The 22,677-nt window shown below is 42.5% G+C and overlaps 1 protein-coding gene across 11 annotated transcripts in view; it reads right to left on the bottom strand.

Annotated features, from left to right (window-relative positions):
- LOC132819922 (utrophin-like) overlaps positions 1 to 22,677 on the bottom strand; it is a 751,240-nt gene that overhangs the window by 451,214 nt on the left and 277,349 nt on the right. For all 11 annotated transcript variants that reach the window (XM_060831897.1, XM_060831902.1, XM_060831903.1 and 8 more), the window contains 4 exons: positions 20,859 to 20,993; positions 10,890 to 11,039; positions 8,585 to 8,746; positions 3,210 to 3,338 (listed from right to left, as the gene is read on the bottom strand). In XM_060831897.1, coding sequence (XP_060687880.1) covers positions 3,210 to 3,338; positions 8,585 to 8,746; positions 10,890 to 11,039; positions 20,859 to 20,993 — 576 coding nt within the window. The remainder of the gene's footprint in view (positions 1 to 3,209; positions 3,339 to 8,584; positions 8,747 to 10,889; positions 11,040 to 20,858; positions 20,994 to 22,677) is intronic.

Here is a 22,677-nt window from a genome sequence, read left to right as displayed (position 1 = left end):
TGCTGTGAGGCAGCAGTGCTAACCACTGTGCCACCGTGCCACCCACTAAATCTCTCTCCTCTCAACTTAAAAAGGTGTCCCTTTGTTTTGAAATGTCCCATCTACTATCAACTGTATCTATACCTCTCATTTTTTTTTATAAAGTTCTGTCAGGTCACCTCTCAACCTCCTATGCTCCTGTGAAGAAAGTCCTAACCTATCCGACCTTTGTATATAACTCAAATCTTCCAGACCAGGCAACGTCCTGATAAATTTCTTCTAAACCATCTCCAGCGTAATATTATCTTTCCTATAATGGAGCAACCACAACTGGACACAGTATTGCAGAAGAGGTCTCACCGATGTCCTGTAAAAACTACATACTCAAGTGCCTCACGTGCAGGCTCCACCCACTAAAACAACCTACTGGTCAATCAAAAAAGTGTGCATCAACAAAAACTATGTTTATCATACATTACATAAATCTAAGCATTATGATAGCTAGTTCAGAATTGCAACAAAAATTGAATTTGTAACATGTATGACCTTGTCTGTATGACTTTAAATACAACATGCAAACAAACTCTTCGGTCCAACTCATCTACACTGTCCAGTCATCCTAACGTGACCCAGTCCCATTTACCAACATTTGGCCCATCTCTCTCGAAAGCGTTCCTATTCATACACACATTCAGATGCCTTTTAAATGTTATAATTGAACCTCTACCACTTCATCTGCCAGCTTGTTCCACACACACACCACCCTATGCATGAAAATGTTACCCCTCAGGTCCTTTTTAAAATATTTCACCTCGCAGCTTAAATCTACAACCTCTAGTTTTGGACTCCCCCACCCTAAGGAGAAAAAAATCTTGGCTATTCACCCTTATTCTGAAAATGTGTTACTGGAAAGGCGCAGCAGGTCAAGCAGCATCCAAGGAACAGGAGAATCGACGTTTCAGGCATGAGCCCTTCTTCAGGAATGAGGAGTGTGTGCCAAGCAGGCTAAGATAAAAGGTAGGGAGGAGGGACTTGGGGCAGGGGCGTTGGAAATGCGATAGGTGGAAGGAGGTTAAGGTGAGGGTGATAGGCCGGAGTAGGGGTGGGGGCGGAGAGGTCAGGAAGAAGATTGCAGGTTAGGAAGGTGGTGCTGAGTTCGAGGGTTGGGACTGAGACGGCGGGGTAGGGAAATGAGGAAACTGGAGAAATCTGAGTTCATCCCTTGTGGTTGGAGGGTTCCTAGGTGAAAGATGAGGCGCTCCTCCTCCAGCTGTTGTGTTGCTATGGTCTGGCGATGGAGGAGTCCAAGGACCTGCATGTCCTTGGTGGAGTGCGAGGGGGAGTTGAAGTGTTGAGCCACGGGGTGGTTGGGTTGGTTGGTCTGGGTGTCCCAGAGGTGTTCCCTGAAACGTTCCGCAAGTAGGCGGCCTGTCTCCCCAATATAGAGGAGGCCACATCGAGTGCAGCAGATGCAGTAAACGATGTGTGTGGAGGTGCAGGTGAATTTGTGGCGGATATGGAAGGATCCCTTGGGGCCTTGGAGGGAAGTAAGGGGGGAGGTGTGGGCGCAAGTTTTGCATTTCCTGCGGTTGCAGGGGAAGGTGCCGGGAGTGGAGGTTGGGTTGGTGGGGGGGTGTGGACCTGATGAGGGAGTCACGGAGGGAGTGGTCTTTGCGGAACGCTGATAGGGGTGGGGAGGGAAATATATCCCTGGTGGTGGGGTCCGTTCGGAGGTGGCGGAAATGACGACAGATGATGTGATGTATATGGAGGTTGGTGGGGTGGTAAGTGAGGACCAGTGGGGTTCTGTCCTGGTGACGATTGGGGGGGGCGGGGCTCAAGGGCAGAGGAGCAGGAAATGGAGGAGATGCGGTGGAGAGCATCATCGATCACGTCTGGGGGGAAAATTGCGATCTTTGAAGGAGGAGGCCATCTGGAATTGGTTCTCCTGGGAGCAGATGCAGCAGAGACAAAGGAATTGGGAATATGGGATGGCGTTTTTACAGGGGCAGGGTGGGAGGAGGTGTAGTCCAGGTAGCTGTGGGAGTTGGTCAGTTTATAGCAAATGTCCATGCTGACTCGTCGCCCGAGATAGAAATGGAGAGGTCTAGGAAGGAGAGGGAGGAGTCTGAGACAGTCCAGGTAAATTTGAGGTCAGGGTGGAAGGTGCTGGTAAAGTGGATGAACTGTTCAACCTCCTCGTGGGAGCACGAGGCAACGCCGATACAGTCATTGATGTAGTGGAGGAAAAGGTGAGGGGTGGTGCCAGTGTAGCTGCGGAAGATGGACTGTTTCACATATCCTATGAAGAGGCGAAAAACCGCAACACATTTTCAGCTCTGATACAGCAACACATCTTCAGCTCTGATCTCCAGCATCTGCAGTCCTCACTTTCTCCTATTCACCCTTATGATTTTATAAGCCTCTATAACGTCACCCGTTAGCCTCCAACATTGTGGGTGAAAAGCACCCCAGCTATTCAGCCTCTCCCTATAGCTCAAACCCTCCAGTTTCAACAATATCCTTGTAAATCTTTTCTGCAGTCTTTCAAGTTCAACAACATACTTTCTATTATAGAATCATAAAATCCTTACAGTTGGCAACAGCTCCTTTAGCTCAACAGTGGTTAGCACTGCCGCCTCACTGTACCAGAGACCCGGGTTCAATTCCCACCTCAGGTGACTGACTGTGTGGAGTTTGCACATTCTCCCCTTGTCTGCGTGGGTTTCATCCAGTTGCTCTGGTTTCCTCCCACAGTCCAAAAATGTGCAGGTCAGGTGAACTGGCCATGCTAAATTGCCCGTAGTTTTAGGTGAAGGGGTAAATGTTGGGGAATGGGTCTGTGTGGGTTGTGCTTCGGCAGGTCGATGTGGACTGGTTGGGCCGAAGGGCCTGTTTCCACACTGTAAGTAATGTAATCTAATCCAACGTCCACACCAACCCTCCCAAGAGTAATCCATCCAGAACCATTCTCCTATCCTATTATTCAACATTTACCCCTGCCTAATGCACCACACCAACACATCCCTGAACACTATGGGACAATTTAGCTTGGGTAATCCACCCTAATTTATACATCTTTGGATTGTGGGAGGAAACCAGAGCTATTGATGGGAAATGAGAATTTAAGCAACATTTCTGAGATTCTTTTCATATTAAACAGAGTTTGATTCAAGCATTCCAAAACGCTGCATTCAAAGTCTCTTGATCTTCAGTTAAACCATTCGTACCTGAAGCAAATCCAATTGAGGCCCACCACGAGAGTGAGGTTTGCTACCTAAGAAAGGCAGGGCCCTCGTATTTTTCATCTTCATTTCCTCTAAGCTGGCTTCATAGGCTGCAATATCTGTTTTAATTTTCTATTAACAATAGAAAAAAGAATAAGATCGTAAGTCACACTGTAACATCTCTGCAGGATAAAGTATGGTTCCTCAAATCACAACCAGCCAATCAGCACATTTTTACGTTATGACACTAGTTGACGATTGAGGATACAGTTGTCAACCACAAATTTTCTTGTTAACTTTAGGTTCACATTAAAGTTGAGATCCAAATCGCTGTTGATATGATGGAGATGGGACTTTCAGAGGCACTTGATAAACTGCCACACAACAGACTTGAGAGAAAAGTAGCAGCTCGTGGAGCTAAAGGGACAGCAGCAACATGGATACAAAATCGTTGAGCGATAGGAAACAAAGAGTAATTTCTGGCTGGACGAAAGCTTATAGTGGAGTTACACACAGACAAGTATCGAGAACTTTACTTTTCCTGATATGTATTAATGACATAGATCTTGGAGTGCATGACATCATCAAAGTTTGCAGATAACTAAAAACTTAAAGCAGTGTAAATTGCTAGAAGGACTGTATAGAACTCACAAGGTCATTTGAAGTCGCTAAAGTAGGTGGATAGATGAAGTTCAATGCAGCAAAAGGTGATGCATTTTGAAAGTAAGAACATCGACAGAGAACATAACATAGGGTACAATTCTAAAGGGGATGCAATGGCAGAAGCCCCTGGGTGTACATGTATACAGATCATTGAGGTGGCAGAACAGGTGGTGAGAGCAATTAATAAAATGTACAGTATCCTGGGCTTTATTAATAGTGGCTTAGAATACAAAAATAAGAAGTTGCTGTTGAATTTGAATTACACTTTTGTTAGACCTCAGCAGAGTAATGTGTACAGTTATGGGCACCTTTCTACAAAAAGAATGTGAACACATTGAAGAGAATGCAAAATAAATTAACAGTCATGGTTCCAAAGATGAGAAAATTCAGTTATGAGGACCATGTTGAATTCAGAAATCTTCTCCTTGAAGAGAACAATATTAAGAGAAATCTTTTAGAACTTTTGAACATTATGATGGGGCTGGATAGAATAAATGGGGATAAACTGTCTCTGCTTGTAGAACAGGCATAAGAACAAGAGGAACCAATTTAAAGTGATTTACCTTAAGACCATACGTCACAGGCCATTTAGCTCATCACGCCTGTTCTGCCATTCAACGAGATCATAACAGATCTGACAGTCCTTTAACTCTACTTTCCTACTTTTATCCTGAAACTCTCAATTTACTGATTAAAGATCAATTAAACTTGGCCTTGAATATATTGCTGTACAGCCATCCGTAATAAAGAATTCCACAAATTCACTATGCTCAGAGAAACTCCTCATCACTGTCTAAATGGGTGACCCCTTATACTGAGATTATGCCCTCTGATCCTAGATTTTTCCACAAGGGGAACCAACAACTGTACATCTACCCCGTTAAGCCCCTTAAAATGTTTCTATGTTTCAACAAAATTGCCACTCATTGTTTTAAACTCCAATAAGGAGAGGCCTAGCCTGCTCAACTTCTCCTCATAAGATAGACCCTCCAAATCTGGGATCAACTTAGTGAACCTTACCTGGACTGCCTCTAATGGCAGGGGTTCTGCAGACTGGATGGGCTGAATAGCCTCCTTCTGTGGCATATCACTTCTGTGATTCTACTGAGGGTGCAGGGACATTTTATTGATAAAACTGTGGTTCCACAATAAAGTAGACATTGCAACAAAAGGGTGAAACCAACTTCAGACAGATACAGAAATTGCTGGAGAATTTCAGCAGATCTGGCAGCACATTTGGAGAGCAAACAGGTTAATGTTTCAAGTCCGGTTAACATCGCACTTCAGAATTGTGTTAGGGTTCAATTTTATTTCAGATCTTCAGCATCTGCAGTTCTTTGGTTTAGTTTACTAACTTCAGACAGTTTTGATTAAAATTAGTATCAATTCACAGTTCATGGTTGAAATATTCACAGAACTGTTACAGTACAGAAGGAAGACTTCAGCCCATTAAGTCTGTAAGCTCTGCACTTAGTACCATTTCCCTACCTTCTACAGGTAGACAACCCTTTATCTGAAATCTGAAAAGCTCCAAAGTCCGAAGGATTATTTATGAAGTTTTTTTCTCATTAACAAGGTTGTTTAGTGTGCAAACAGTTAACCCAAGTCGGCATCCACTTGACGCGTGTCACTCCGATGCAACGTGGAGAACCTGGCCCAACACTGGCAGGCCTCAATTCTGTCTACAAAGCCCGTTTTACTTAGTGAGTTTGCTCCTCTGTTAAGAGTTTTTTAAAATTTCGCCATCAAACTCTCACTTACTCTGAAAAATTCTGAATTCCGAAAACCAGCTGCTCCTGAGCATTTCGGATAAAGGTTTATGCATCTATACCAGTAACCTTGCATATGTTTCCTTTGAAAGGTTCTGACCTGAAATGTCAACTCCCCTTCTCCTCTGATGCAGTTGGACCTGATGTGTTAACCCAGATAAGTCTAATACCATTTTGAATGTTTCGAATGAACTTGCCTCCATCACGCTTGCAGGAAATTGCATTCCTGATCATGAAATACTTTCTGCACAAAGAACACCTCCTTGTACCAGTTTTGCTTCTTTTACCAATGATTTTAAATCTGAGGCATCACATTTTTGATCTTTTCACATGTGGAATAATTTCTCTCCAACTAGCCTGTCCTGAACCTTTAAGAATTTGAATACGCCTATCACAACTCCTTTCTCAGCCTTCTTTTCTCCAAAGAAAATTGCTGTAACCTCTCCAATCTTTCTTCATTATAGAACTTCCTTGTTCTTAAAACCACATTAGTGAATATGTTTTACATTGTCCCTAATGCTTCACATCTTTCCTAAAGCACAACACCCAGAACTGAAAGTAATACTTCAACTCAGGCCAAACCTGTATCTTGTATAATTTCAACATATCATACTTGTTCCTGTATTCTATGAGTTAAAAAGTGTGGCGCTGGAAAAGCACAGCAGGTCAGGCAACATCCGAGGAGCAGGACAATTGACGTTTTGGACATAAGCTCTTCATCAGAATTAGCTCCAGCATCTGCAGTCCTCACTTTCTCCTGTAACCTATGACTCTATTAATAAAGCCCAGTATATTATATGCTTTATTAACTGCACCTTCAACCTGCCCTGCCACGGTCACTGACTTATACACAAATATACCATAGAATAATTTTTCTTGCTTTCAATAAGATTTCTGAAGGACAACGTTTTGATTTTCAGTAGATCGTGCTTCAGCCTCACCAACTCCTTCATTAGGTGATATAATCACTTAGTAACAATATCTTTTGTATTTGTGATGACATATGGGGGCATTCAGACTCTTACATAATAGCCTAGTGGTATTATAGTTAGGCTGTTAATCCAGAGATCTAGGTAATGTTCTGGAGACCTGGTTTCGAAACTCGCCACAGCAGAACTCTAAAATCTAGAAGCAAGAGTCTAATGATGACCGTGAATCCATTGTCGATTGTTGGAAAAAACCCATCTGGTTCACTAATGTCCTTCAGGGAAGGAATCTGCCATCCTTACTCAGTCTGGCCTACATGTGACTCCAAACCCACAGCAATGTGGTTGACTCTCAATTGCCCTCTGGCAATTAGGGAAGGCCTGGCCAGTGACGCCATCATCCCATAAATGAATTTAAAAACTTCTTCATTAGGAGATACAATCATTTAGTAACAATACCTTCTATATTTGTGATGACATATGGGGGAATTCAGACTCACACATAAACCAAATTAGAATAATGCAACAATATCCAGCATACAAGCTTCATTGTTCTATTATTTAAGGCACAGTTTACACATTAGGAAACCACTACTTGCCTTGACACAACAGTAATTAACTTTACACAAGACAACAGGCATAAGTTGGCGTTAAAAAAAACTGATTGACCTTTCTATTATAAAAAGCCATCATACTACTTTTTCTGCAGGCCAGTGAGGTCACAGCTAAATATTTGCATGTCTTTGTAAGTCATTGCACCTCAAATAATTCAGTCTGCAAAACATTTTGTGTCATGATAACATGTAAACACAAACCTTTACAAAATCGAACTATCCAATGTTAAATTATACAACTGACATAGATGTCACTATATGAAAACCATGACTGGTCCCCCGTATTGTAGTTCCTGAACTCTTACAGTTTAAATCTAATGGCTACACAATAATTTGCCAAGAATTTATTAACTCAGTTTTCAAGAATACCCTTTTTGAAAAATTTTGAAGTGTTTTTCCCACCTTGCAGCCCCTCAACTCCTCCAGACCCTCTCACTCTGCCTTTGCAGCTCCTCTTCCTGTGTCCCCATTATAGCTTCTCTTGTTGCAGGCTCACATCTCTAGCCTTTCCAGTCCCCACCCTCCTACTGCTGCTCGACTTGGATCCTTGCCCTCACTGGCCTTGCTCCACATCCTCAACTGCTGGCCTCACTCTTTATCCACCCTGCAGTTCTCACCACCACCTCATCTTGCTCCAGCTCTCACCTACAGTCTAGCTCACTGGCCTCTCTCACCTTCCCAGAAGTCTCACTTCTTGCCTCTCCCTAGTACACAAATGTGCCAGTCCCAGCAACAGTCTGCTAAATCTTTTCTTAACCCTCTCCAACTTAATAATATCCTTCCTATAGCAGAACAATCAGAACTGTGCACAATACTCCAAAAATGGCCTCACCAACATCCTGGACAACCTCAACCTGATGTCCCAACTTCTATATTCAATGGTCCCAGCAATGAAAGGTAAGCATGCTAAATGCCTTCTTAACCACCCTGTTCATCTAAGGCAGGTCTTTCAAAGAATTGTGCACCTGAACTCTTAGATATCTCAGTTTGACAACACCTCACAGGGCCCTACCATTAACTAAAGGGGAACAGACAGCCACTGCTGCAACTGCAGTCATGATTCCAGGATGGTGTAATGCTCCATGCTGCCAGGGTCAAGAACATTCTAAGAGTGGGCAAGGTGATCAGCCAGGGGTTGATTCTGTAACTGCACCAATTGCACTGGCAGAAAGAGGAATATAATACTGCAGATAAGGTTTATGAAGCTAGGAGTGAAATTGAAAACCAAAGCCTCAAAGATATTAATGTCTGTTTATTCCCAGCACCATACATTACTGAGCACTGAAATAGGCACTTAGAACTAATGAATATGTATTGTTGTAGGATAGCCCAAAATGGCCATGGCACATAGGTTAGTGTCAAGTCCTTTCATTAATTATATAGATTAAATGAAACATTTCTGTAACCTGAGCTTCTTGTGGCATTTGTAAGGCATCTATGCGATCTGTTAAATACAAGGTTAACTGCTTGTCCAACAATCCAAGTGACTCCTGCAGGTCATGTATTTGCTGTTCATTTTCTTGAGACATTTGTAAATGCTGCTCCAATGAGATCTGCTTGTTCACAGCCTATAAAACAAACAAGGTGTTATGATCCCAGATGATGATAATACTGGAAGTCAGATCCCAGAATGAAATGTGGCTTAAAGAAGTTGCTTTTTTTTCAGTTAACCATGTGGTGATTAGTTATGGGGACATATTCACACAAGGCTGCAAACTTTCTTCAACAGAAACAAATTTATCACACAAAAGAAATGAGCAAAAATCAAAGTTATCAGAGTATATATGATAGTTAGAATGATGTCAAAACATACAGCATATCAAAGTTTCAATGTGTTTCCTGACACGATCCATGACAAAAACTCAAGTATTGAGAAATAACACCCCCTCAATCTCAATACTTTAGGAATCTCTTTAACAAATGAGTGACAGCTTCTTTGCCATGGATTGAGGAAATGGTTTGATGAGTCTTTTCCAAATCTACCAAAGTGAACTTTTCACAAATGAGAACATTAACTTCATCATTTCTAATAACCTGAAGGTTTCTAACCAAATTCTACTGATTTGGAACTTTGACAGTTTAAACACTTCAGCTGAGGTAAATGAGTCCCTGAAGTACTCAGAGGGGAAAAAAAAATCTAAACTGGTTTCTGAACACAGGTCTCTTCAGATCTTTTTTTTTATATTACAAACTTGCTCATCTAGATTCTTCTAAATAAAAACAAAGCTATTACAGAGACATTATAGCTTTATTTTAACTGTCATACACCAAAAGCATTAATACCTCTCCATTAGCTGGGTAAAAGATTAGAGTCAGGAGTGTGGTGCTGGAAAAGCACAGCAGGTCAGGCAGCAACGGAGGAGCAGGATGGAGGGTTTTTCCTGCTCCTCGGATGTTGCCTGACCTGCTGCGCTTTTCCAGCACCACACTCTCGACTCTGATCTCTCCATTCGCACCAGAGGGGCTTGCAGTCACCTGCTCCATGACACTTAGTGGGTTAGCTCACTATGCTAAATAAAATCTTTGACCATGTTTCTTTTAAAAGAAAACTCTAAAAAGAAGCCAACACCAATCTCAATCTATCCAGAATACAGATTCCAAAAAATAATATTGATAGAAATTATAGACCTTTCATAATAGAGGACAAAAACACTTAGTTAAAATTCACTACAAAGAAGTCTTATTCAAGGCAGAGTTGGGGGAATCTCTCAGGATATTGCTTACAACCGTGGGATACAGAAAACAAGATTTTCAGGCTGGAATCTATGATGATCCTTCATCACATGTGACACTGTATCCTGTACTCTGTTCTGTTACACTGATGCAAATTGTATAGTATGATGTCTCTGGAAAGCACATAGGATAACACTTTTCACTGTACCTCAGTACATGTGACAGTAATAAATCAAATTTTAAAAATGACAAATCAGGATAAAGAATCACTGGGCAGTAGTGTTAATTTCGCTACAGGTTGAACAGATCAAGTTTGAATTTCAGAGGATTGAGAAACAGTTTTTGAAAAACTTTAATATAATCTTAAAAATACAAATAAAGAGATAAAATCTAGCAGATTTAATAATTGTAAGGATCAGATGTATTTGAAGTACAGTATGGTCAACGTCAAAATTCAACTGACTCAAGCAGTCAAATGGTTACACAGAACCAGTGTTACAAGAATAACAGGTAACAAGCACAATCACAATTACAGTAATATTCCACAAAAACTTGTCTCCAACTAGATATATTTTGAATAAATTTTGTCTACATTCAACATAATTTCCACAACCAAATGTAGAAATTCTCTTTTCTCTTCAATTCATGATTTAAAATTTTAAGTAGGTTTAGAAGGTTAAAAGGATATGTTCCAACATATCAAAAGGAAAACTTCAGCACACAAGTGAGATGGCAGAATACAAAATCCAATTAATATGGAAATACATTTTGCCTCCAATTGAGAACACTCAAATACTGATTTGATGCTTATTGAGTTCAGCAGCCTCACAATCTACCAGTCATATCCCACGTCTTTCATTGGGTACCCAACAAACTTGCAATCTCATTATTTTCTTGGCAGTCTGTTAACTTACAACAAAAAAAGCAAAAAACCAAGAATAAAATACTACTCCACCAATCTTAATGAATAGACAAGCAGCAACATCAAGGTATTTAAGATAGCAGATTTGGACAAACGTACTGCGGAGGACCTCTTACCTGATGACTGAGCTCTTCATACCGAGCATTGAATACCTCCAGTTTTGCACTTATAAGTTCATCCAATATTCCACCATCAATCAGCGTCTGACCTAGTTCACGGATTTGTGTTCGATTATCTGCTGGATGACGGAGTACAGACTCGAGGGACTAAGGGATGGAGAATAAAGTACACAGCAAAATAGCTGAAATGATTCTCCCAGCTAAAACATGTCAGAGGTCAATGAAATAAGTGCAGTGAATAGCATCAGTCATGGGAATTTTATTAGCTGGAGACATACATTACTACTAAACAGAACTTGAACTTTATGAATTAAAATATCACTCCTATCTAAAAACTGCAGTATTTTTAACTATGTCATCACCAAAGTAGACAATGTCACTACAAAATCTCTGTGCAATACTTGGGCATATTCAGAGAAGAACATGCCACTGTCTTAATGGAAAGAGCACATTGTTCTATAAAGGTCATCAGATACAACAGTCTCCAAGTGCAGAACACTATGTTCTTTCAAGAACATGTTCATAACAACATAATGTTCTCACTTTTTTTTATTGACTACAATAAGCATTGTCGATAAATGTGGAAAAGGAAAATTGTTTCTATTTCAAAGTAAGATTTTTGTTCGAGATTTGAAGCATTTCCAGACAATAACTTACTTAAATTTCATTTATTATATGCATGTTGATGTATGTTGGTTAGCAAAGTTCAGTGCTTCATTTAAAAGCCCCTCATTGATGCAGCAACTAGGCTTCTATGCAGTCTGAGCTCTGAACACAGCTTCAAACAATGCTTAGATACAACTGCAGAAACAGTATGAAACAGGTTGACAGTATGGAGGTTGTGGGTAGTGAGGCACTATGGGTGGAACTGAGAAATAAGAAGGGTGTAGTTACATTGTTGGGGCTGTATTGCAGGCCTCCCAATAGTGAGCGTGAGGTAGAAGAACAAATAGCTAAACAAATTATGGAAAGATGTAGAGGCAATAGGGTAGTGGTGATGGGAAATTTTAATTTTCCCAACATTGACTGGGATACACTTAGCGTCAGAGGTCTGGTCAGGGTAGAATTTGTAAGAAGCGCCCAGGAGAGTTTCCTAGAGTAGTGTGTCAATAGTCCGACAAGGGAAAGGGCCATATTGGACCTGGCACTGGGGAATGAGCCAGTTGCGGTGGAGGATTTCTTTGGGAACAGTGACCACAATTCTGTAAGTTTTAGAATACTCGTAGATAAAGATGAGAGTGGTCCTAAGGGAAGAGTACTAAACTGGGCCAAGGCCAATTATATCAAAATTAGGCAGGAACTCGGAAATGTGCATTGGACACAACTATTTGAAGGGAAGTCCGCATTTGATATGTGGGAGGCTTTCAAAAATAGGTTAAAGATAGTGCAGGTTAGGCATGTCCCATTGAAAGCAAAGGACAGGAAGGGCAAGATTCATGCACCGTGGGTGACAGGAGAAATTGTACAACAAGTCAAGAGAAAAAGGGAAGCATACATAAGGTCTAGGCAACTAAGAACAGAACAGGCCCTGGAGGAATATCTGAAGAGTAGGACAAGTCTTAAACGAGGAATCAAGTGGGCTAAAAGGGTCATGAAATAGCTTTAGCGAGCAGAATTAAGGAGAATCCCAAAGCATTTAACTCTTATATAAGAAGTGAGCAGGTAAGTAGACAAAGTATTGGTCCACTAAAGGATAATGAAGGAAGGCTGTGTATCGAACCTGAGAAAATGGGTGAGATTAGAACATAGAACATAGAACAGTACAGCAGACAACAGGCCCTTCAGCCCAAGATGTTGTGCCGACCATTGATCCTCATGTGAGGTAAACCTAATGTACAAACTCTCAAATTTCTGTGACCATATGCATGTCCAGCAGTCTCTTAAAAATCCCCAATGACCTCACTTCCACAACTGCTGCTGGCAACGCATTCCATGCTATCTCAACTCTCTGCGTAAAGAACCTGCCTCTGACATCCCCTCTATACTTTTCGCCAAATAGCTTAAAATTATGACCCCTCGTGTTCACAATTTCTGCCCTGGGAAAAAGTTTCTGGCTATCAACATTATCTATGCCCCTTATTATCTTGTACACCTCAATTAGGTCCCCTCTCTTCCTTCTTTTTTCCAAAGAAAAAAGTCCGAGCTCAGTCAACCTCTCTTCGTAAGATAAGCCCTCCAGTCCAGGCAGCATCCTGGTAAACCTCCTCTGAACCCTCTCCAAAGCCTCCACATCTTTCCTATAATAGGGCGACCAGAACTGGACGCAGTATTCCAAGTGCGGTCTAACCAAAGTTTTATAGAGCTGCAACAAGATCTCACGGCTCTTAAACTCAATCCCCTGTTAATGAAAGCCAAAACACCATATGCTTTCTTAACAACCCTATTCACTTGGGTAGCAATTTTAAGAGATCTATGTACCTGCACACCAAGATCCCGCTGTTCCTCCACACTGCCAGGAATCCTGTCTTTAATCCTGTACTCAACTTTCAAGTTCGACCTTCCAAAATGCATCACCTCACATTTATCCATGTTGAACTCCATCTGCCACCTCTCAGCCCATCTCTGCATCCTGTCAATGTCACGCTGCAGCCTACAACAGTCCTCTTTTCTGTCAACGACACCTCCAACCTTTGTGTCGTCTGCAAACTTTCTAACCCATCCTTCAATCTCCTCAGCCAAGTCATTAATAAAAATTACAAAGATTAGAGGCCCAAGAACAGAGTCCTGTAGAACACCACTCACCACTGACTTCCAGGCAGAATACTTTCCTTCCACTACCCCTCGCTGTCTTCTGTCGACCAGCCAATTCTGTATACAAAAAGCTAAATTTCCCTGTATCCCATTCCTCCTGACCTTCTGAACGAGCCTACCATGGGGAACCTTATCAAATGCCTTACTGAAGTCCATATACACAACATCCACCACTCGGCCCTCATCAACTTGTCTAATAACATCCTCAAATAACTCAATAAGATTTGTGAGGCATGACCTGCCCCTCACAAAGCCGTGCTGACTGCCTTTAATCAAGCCATGCTCTTACAGATGGTCATAAATCCTATCCTTCAGAACCCTTCCTAACACCTTGCAGATGACAGACGTGAGACTGACTGGTCTGTAACTGACGGGAATTTCCCTATTTCCTTTCTTGAAGAGAGGAATTACATTTGCCTCCCTCCAGTCCTCGGGTAAGACTCCGATGGAGAGCGAGGATGCAAAGATCTTCGCAAGCAGCAAAGCAATCACAATTCTCGCTTCCCAAAGCAGCCGAGGACAAATCTGGTCTGGCCCTGGCGATTTGTCAATCTTAATGTTTGTCAAAATGTTCAACACATCAGCTTCCTCAATCTCTATCCATTCCAGTATGCTTACCTGCTCCTCAATGGTTTCATTCACTACAAGGTCCTTTTCTTCAGTAAAGTCAAAAGCAAAAAACTCATTTAGGGATTCCCCTACCTCCTCAGACTCTATACACAAGTTCCCTATGCTATCCCTGATCAGCCCTACTCTTTTTTTGATCATTCTCTTATTCCTCACATGTGTGTAAAATGCCTTTGGATTCTCCCTAATTCTTCCTGTCAAGCCTTTTACGTGCCCCCTTCCTGGCTCTCCTCAGACCATTTTTGAGCTTCTTCCTCACCTGCCTGTAATCCTCTAGAGCTGAGCAAGACCCTTGCTTCCTCCACCTTACGTAAGCTGCCTTCTTTCTTTTGACAAGAAGCTCCTCTGCTCTCGTCATCCAAGGTTCCTTTATTTTACCCCTTCTTGCCTGTCTCAGAGGAACACATTTATGCGTCACTCGCAACAATTGTTCCTTAAACAGTCTCCACATGCCCTTTCCATGGAACAATTGCTCCTAGTCAATGCTTCCCAACGCACATCTGATAGTATCATAGTTTCCTTTTCCCCAATTAAATATCCCCCCATTGTGCCTGCTTCTCTCCTTCTCCATAGCTATGTAGAATGTGAGGCAGTTGTGGTCACTATCACCAAAGTGCTCTCCCACCGCAAGATCTGACACCTGCCCCGGCTCATTGCCGAGCACCAAATCCAAAATGGCCTCTCCCCTCATCGGCCTGTCAACGTACTGAGTTAGGAAACCCTCCTGAACACACCTTACAAAAACAGGTCCTTCCAAACCATCTGCTCGAAGGGGGTTCCAATCAATATTGGGAAAGTTAGTCACCCATTACAACTACCCTACTACATTTACACTTTTCCAAAATCTGCCAACCTATGCTTTCTTCAATCACCCTGCTGCTACTGGGGGAGGGGGGGGGGATCTGTAGTAAACCCTTACTGAGGTGACTGCTCCCTTATTGTTCCTAATTTCCACCCATACTGACTCAGTAGGCAGACCCTCCTCGACAATGGTAACTTCTGTAGCTGTGATACCCTCTCTGATTAGCAGTGTTATACCCCTTCCTCTTTTCCCCCCCCCTCCCTATTCTTTTTAAATATTCTAAACCCTGGAACATCCAGCTACCATTCCTGCCCCTGAGAAACCCACGTCTCTGTTATGGCCACAACATCATAGCACCAGGTACTGATCCATGCTCTAAGCTCATCATTTTTATTTCTGACACTCCTTGCATTATAGCAAACACACTTTAACCGATCCCTTGGTTCTTTCCCAGGAAATTCCTTCCCACTGGCTGCACTGTCTCTTGCTATTGCCTCATCTGCATCAACTCTCACCACCGGTATATAGCTCAGGTTCCCACCCCCCCTGCCATACTAGTTTAAACTCTCCTGAACAACTCGAGCAAACCTTCCACCCAGGAAGGTCCCTTTCCAGTTCAGGTGCAACCCGTCCTTCATGTACAGGTCCCACCTTCCCCAGAAGGCATCCCAATTATCTACATATCTGAAGCCCTTCCTCCTAAACCAACTACGCAGCCATGTGTTAAGCTGTGCCCGATCCCTGTTCCTCGCCTCGCTATCTCGTGGCACCGGTAGTAAACCCGAGAACACTACTCTGTTCGTCCTGCTCTGCAGCTTCCACCCTAACTCCCTGAAATCACTGTTTATATCCTCGATCCTTTTCCTGGCTATATCATCAGTGCCAATATGGAACACAATTTCTGGCTGTTCGCCCTCCTCTTTCAGAATCTTATACACCCAATCGGAGACATCCCAGACCCTGGCAACAGGGAGGCAACAAACTTTCCGGGAATCCCGGTCCTGACCACAAAATCTCCTGTCAATTTTCCTAACAATCGAGTCTCCTACCATTAGCGCTTTTCTGTTCTGCCCCCTTCCCTTCTGGGCCACAGTGTCAGGCTCACTGCCAGAGAACTGAATGATCATTTTGCATCAGTGTTCACTGAGGAGAGGAACATGAATCTTGAGATTAGAGACAGAAGTTTGATTAGTCTGGATCACATTGGCATAAGTAGGGAAGATGTGTTGGGCAGGCTAGAGGTTATTAAGATGGACAAATCCCCAGGACCAGACGGGATCTATCCCAGGTTGCTGAGGGAGGTGAGAGAGGAAATAGCGAGGCCCTGACAGATATCTTTGTGGTATCCTTAAATACAGGTGAGGTGCCAGAGGACTGGAAGGTTGCTCATGTTGTCCCCCTGTACAAGAAGGGTAGTAGGGATATTCCGGGTAACTACAGACCAGTGAGCCTGAGGTCGGTGTGGGAAAGTTGCTGGAGAGGGTACTGAAGGGTAGGATCTATTTATATTTAGAAAAGAATGGGCTTATCAGTGAGAAGCAACATGGTTTTGTGCGGGGGCAATCGTGCCTTACCAACTTAATAGAGTTCTTCGAGGAAGTGACCAAGTTGATAGATGAAGGAAGGGCTGTTGATGTCATATACATGGACTTTAGTAAGGTGTTTGATAAGGTTCTCCATGGTAGACTAATGAAGAAAGTGAAGTCACATGTTGTGGAGGGTGTTCTAGCTAGGTGGATAAAGGACCGATTGAGCAACAGGAGACAAAGAGTAGTAGTTGAAGGGGTTTCTCGAAATGGAGAAAGGTGACCAGTGGTGTTCCACAGGGATCAGTGTTGGGGCCACTGTTATTTGTAATATACATAAGTGATCTGGAAGAGGGCACTGTTGGTATGAGCAGCAAGTTTGCAGATGACAAAAAGATTGGTGGAGTAGCAGAAAGCATAAGGGACTGTCAAAGAATACAGGAGGACATACACAGACTGGAGAGTTGGGCGGAAAAGTGGCAGATGAATTTCAATCCAGACAAATGTGAAGTGATGCATTTAGGCAAGACTAATTTTAGAGCGAATTATACAATGAAAGCAAGAGCCTTGGGAAAGGTTGATGGACAAAGAGATCTGGGAGTGCAGGTCCGTTGTACCCTGAAGGTTGCTGCACAGGTGGATAGAGTGGTCAGGAAGACATGTAGTTTGCTTGCCGTCATTGGACGGAGTATTGAGTATAAAAGCTGGCAAGTCATGTTAAAATTATACAGGACGTTGGTTCGGCCGCATTTGGAATACGGTGTACAGTTCTGGTCGCCACATTACCAAAAGGATGTGGACACTTTGGAGAGGGTGCAGAGGTGGTTTACGAGGATGTTACCTGGTATGGAAGGTGCTCGCTATGAAGATAGGTTGAGTAGGTTAGGTTTATTTTCATTAGAAAAAAGGAGATTGAGGGGGGACGCGATTGAGGTTTACAACATCATGAAAGGTATAGACAGGATGGATAGTGACAAGCTTTTTCCCAGGGTGAAGGATTCCATAATGAGAAGTCACACTTTCAAGGTGAGGTGTGGAAAGTTTAAGGGGGATACACGTGGCAAGTACTTCACACAGAGGGTGGTAGGTGTCTGGAACGCGTTGCCAGCAGAGGTGGTAGAGGTAGACACAGTAGATTCATTTAAGATGCGTCTGGACTGATGCATGATTAGGTGGGGAGCAGAGGGATGCAGATGCTTAGGGATTGACAGACAGGTTCAGACAGTACATTTGGATAGGCTCAGGCTTGGAGGGCCAAAGGGCCTGTTCCTGGGCTGTAAATTGTCTTTGTTCTACTAATGTCAAAGCTGTTGTGCAATTGAAATGAGTTACCCTTAATTAGGAAGGGCATCACAGCTTCAGAAAAGAAGGTTGTTGAGGAGGGTTTGTCCGCTGAGTCAGTATGGGTGGAAGTCACAGTAAAGGAGCAGTCACTTTATTGGGTGTTTCCTATAGACCCTCCAATAGTAGCTGAGAGGTGGAAGAACAGATTGGACAGCAGATCTTGGAAAAGTGCAGACGTAACTGAGTTATTGTTATGGGTGACTCAATCTTCCCCAATATTGATTGGATCCTCCTTAGTGCAGATGGTCTGGATGGAGCCAATTTTGTAAGATATGTCCAGGGAGGTGAGGGCCTAGTGGTATTACCACTGGACTGTTAATCTAGAGACCCAGGCAATTTCCAAGGACCCTGGTTCAAATCCCACTATGGCAGATGATGAAACTTGAATTCAATAAATATCTGGAATTAAGAATCTAATGACTACTACAAATCCATTGCCAATTGTCAGAAAAGCCCATCTGGTTCACTAACATCCTTTAGGGAAGGAATCCGCCATCTTTACCTGGTCTGGCCTACATGCAATTCCAGACTCACAGCAAAGTGGTTGACTCTCAACTGCCCTCTGGGCAATTAGGGATGGGCAATAAATGCTGCCCAGCCAGAGATGCCTTCATCCTGTTACAGAATTAAAAAAAACATAGCCATGGAGAGGGATAGGAAAAGACAGTAAGGGAAGGTATTTAATTGGGGATGGGGAAATTATACTGCTATTAGACAGGAGCTGGGGAGTATAAATAGGGAACAATTGTTCTACAAGAACTTCACAACAGAAATGTGCAAGTTGTTTAAGGAGCACTTATCATGAGTGTTGGATAACTTTGTCCCACTGAGACAGGCAAGGAATGGTAAGGTGAAGGAGCCTTGGATGACAAGAGCAGAGAAGCTTCTCGACAAGAGGATGAAGGAAGCTTACTTAAGGGTTGAGAAGGCAAGGACCTGGCACAGTTTTAGAGAATTACAGGGTAACTAGGAAAGAACTCAAAAATGAACTAAGGAGAGCAAGGGGGAGGCACGAAAAAGCCTTGGTGGGAAGAATTATGGCAAACCCAAAGGCGTTCTACACGTACGTGAAGAATAAGAAAATGATCAGAGAAAGGGTAGAGATGATCAGGAATAGTGGAGGGAACTTGTGCCTGGAGTCTGAAGTGGTAGGGAAAGCCCTAAGTGAGTTTTTTGCTTCAGTATTCACGAGAGAAAGGGACCCTTGTTGATAGTGAGAACACCATAAACCAGGTTAATAGGCTTGAACAGACTGATATTAAGCAAGTAGATGTGCTGGAAATTCTAGGAAGCATCAAGACACATAATTCCCAGGGCAGGACCAAATATATCCAAGGTTACTATGGGAACCAAGGAATGAGATTGCTGTGCTGCCGGCGATGATCTTTACATCTTCACTCTACACGGGAGTAGTACTGGCTGATTGGAGGGAGGCAAATATTGTTCCCCTGTTCAAGAAAAGGAATAGAGAAATCACTGGGAATTATAGACCAGTCAGTCTTATGTCTGTGGTAAGCAAGTACTGGAAAGGATTCTGAGAGATAGGATTTATAACAAATTGGAAAAACATAGTTTGATTAAAGATAGTCAGTTAGGCTTTGTGAGGGACAGGTCGTGCCTCACAAATGTTATGAGTTCTTTGAGGATGTGATGAGACAAGTTGATTAAGGTCAAGCAGTGGATGTGGTGTGTATGGATTGCAGTGAGGCATTTGTTAAAGTTCCCCACTGTAGGTTCGTTCAGAAGGTTAGGAGATATGGGATACAGAGAAATTTGCCTGTCTAAATACTGAATTGGCTGGCTAAAAGAAGACAGTGAGTGGTAGTGGATGGAAAGTATTCCGCCTGGAGGTCGGTGACCAGTGGTGCCCCAAAGGGATCTGTTCTTGGGTCTCTATGTTTTGTAATTTTTATAAATGGCTTGGATGAAGAAGTGAAACGGTGGGTTAGTAAGTTTGCCAATGACACCGAGGTTGATGGTGTTGTAGATAGTGTCAAGGGCTGTTGCAGGCGACAACAAGACATTGACAAGATACAGAGCTGGGCTGAGAAGTGGCAGATGAAGTTCAACCTGGATAAATGCAAAGTAATTAGTTTTGGAAGGTCAAATTTGAATGCTGAATGCAGGATTCTTGGCAGTGTGGAAGAACAGTGGGCTCTTAGGGTCCATGTACATAAATCCCTCAAAGTCGTCAACCAAGTTGATAGGGTTTTTAAGAAAGCATATGGTGTTTTGGCTTTCATAAGAGCTGAGAGGTTTTGCTGCAGCTCTATAACCCTGGTTTGACCACACTTGGAATATTGTGTTCAGTTCTCGACGCCTCATTATAGGAAGAATTAGATGCTTTAGAGAGGGTGCACAGCAGATTTACCAGGTTATTCTCTGGATTGGAGGGCTTGTCTTATGATGTGAGGTTAAGTGAGCTAGGGCTTTTCACACTGGAGAGGAGCAGGAGGACAGATGACTTGATAGAGGTGTATAAGATAATGAGGGGCATAGATAGAGCAGTTAGACAAAGTTTTCACCAGAGCAGAAATGGCTATCACAAGGAATCGTAATTTTAAGGTGATTGGAGGGAGGTATCGGGAAAATGTCAGAGGTAGATTCTCTACACACAGAGTGGTGGGTGCGTGGAATGCAATGCCAATGATGATCGTAGATTCAAAGACATTAGGGCCATTTAAACGACTTCTGGACAAGCACATGGATGGCAGTAAATTCAGGGGTGTGTAGGTTAGGTTGATCTTAGATTAAGATAAATGCTCAGGACAACATCATGGGCTGAAGGGCCTGTACTGTGCTGCACTGTTCTATGTTCCTCTGTAATGTCCGACTTGCCTATACAGAAAATATCTGCATTTAATTTAAGAGAACTATATTTCAAGTTGCATCTTTAAGTTTTAATAAGCATGTTACCTCAAGGGCCTCACTGACAGCTTCAGCACCGTCTGGTATATTTTCTGTGGTGTACAACATCTCCTCCAGATTCTTTAACCAATTATTTTCTATGTCCAAGTAATGGAGCAACTCACACCAGCAAGACCATACCTCCTGTGGCAGAGAGAGAAAAGTGGAGAACTTTACTTACATTAGGAAAAAAAAGATTTTCAGTTGATCAGTGGTCAGTATAGTGAATATTTTGACAACCAAGATGCAATGAATAGCTTTTGCTTGAAGAAAGTGAACTTCAGTTGGTATTGGGAGTGGCTGCAGTGAAGGGGAAGCTACTGAATCATGAAGAAAGTTACAAACAGGTAACTAGTGGACAGTTCTGCCAATGTACGTTCTGCTTAAATGGCCCTAATGTCTCTGAATGTACTACCATCATTAGCAGTGCATTCCACACACCCACCACTCTCCGCATAAAGAACCTACCTCTAATATTTTCCCGATACCTCCCTCCAATCATCTTAAAATTATGACTCCTGGTGACATTTCTACTCTGGGGAAACGTTTGTCTAACTGGTCTATGTCCCCACCCATTGGTACATGACTGATTGAAAGACTTTAATCAGTTATATCGTCTACTGTCAATACTGAGAGACCACTGCTAATGCATCTTCAAATTACTACTATCAGTGCTCAGCAGCCTTAAGTAGTTCTGATTAAAATTCTTTATACATATTTTAACATTTATTCTTTCACCAAAACTATTCATTTCATTTTCAGGTATCGTTATACACTAAAAACTGAAATTGGCAATGATCTGATTGAATGCAGAACAGGTTCAAAGTGCCAAATGGACAACTCATGTTTCTAATTCTTATGTTAGAAATGCAGTTCTGAAGTATTGTTTTGCTAGAAACAACCTGCAGCTGGTTTCTATCCAATCTGGGCTTCTGGAATTGTTTTTCACACAATGAGCAAGAGAGAAACCCACACTTCAATTCAATCTCTCCTCACACCGAACTGACTGGCTCATCCTTATTAAATATGCAGCAATCCTTTTCTAATTCTTTCATGGGATTTAAGCATCACTAACAAGGCCAACATTTCTTACCTATTCTGATTCTAATTCCCCATAGTGGTAAAAGAGGCCCTTCAGCCCAACAAGTCCACACCGACCCTCCAAAGAGTAACCCACCCAGACCCATTCCCCGACCTATATTTACTCCTGACCAATAACCCACACTATGGACAATTTAGCATGGCCAATTCACCTAATATCTTTGGATTGTGGGAGGAAACCGGAAGCACCCGGAGGAAGACCACGCAGACACAGGGAGAATGTGCAAACTCCACACAGAAAGTTGCCTGAGGCTGGAATCAAACCCAGGTCTTTGGCGCTGTGAGGCAGCAGTGCTCACCACTGAGCTACCATGCTGCCTAACAAAAATTCTAGAATGAGTGGCTTGATTAACTACTTCAGAGGGCAATTAAGAGTCAGCCAAACTACGACTTGCAAATCACAAGTTAGCCAAACTAAGTTCAATGTGACCCATTAGTACTTTTAAGACAATTGATGGCAATGTCATGTTCTCCATTACTGAGAATTTTTATTTTAAAATAAAACAATTCCTGAATTACTAACTGAATTTAAATTCCACCAGCTGTCACGTTGGGGCTCAAACCTATGTCCATTAGACCATAAGACATAGAAGTGAAAGTAAGGTCATTCGGCCCATCAAGTCCATTCTGCCATTTAATCATGGCTGAAGGCATTTCAACTCCACTTACCCGCATTCTCCCCGTAGCCCTTAATTCCTTGTGACATCAAGAATTTATCAATCTCTGC

The sequence above is a fragment of the Hemiscyllium ocellatum genome, chromosome 10, assembly GCF_020745735.1.
Source record: "Hemiscyllium ocellatum isolate sHemOce1 chromosome 10, sHemOce1.pat.X.cur, whole genome shotgun sequence".
Classification (NCBI taxonomy): Eukaryota; Metazoa; Chordata; class Chondrichthyes; order Orectolobiformes; family Hemiscylliidae; genus Hemiscyllium; species Hemiscyllium ocellatum.
This window is presented reverse-complemented; position numbering and strand designations above follow the sequence as displayed.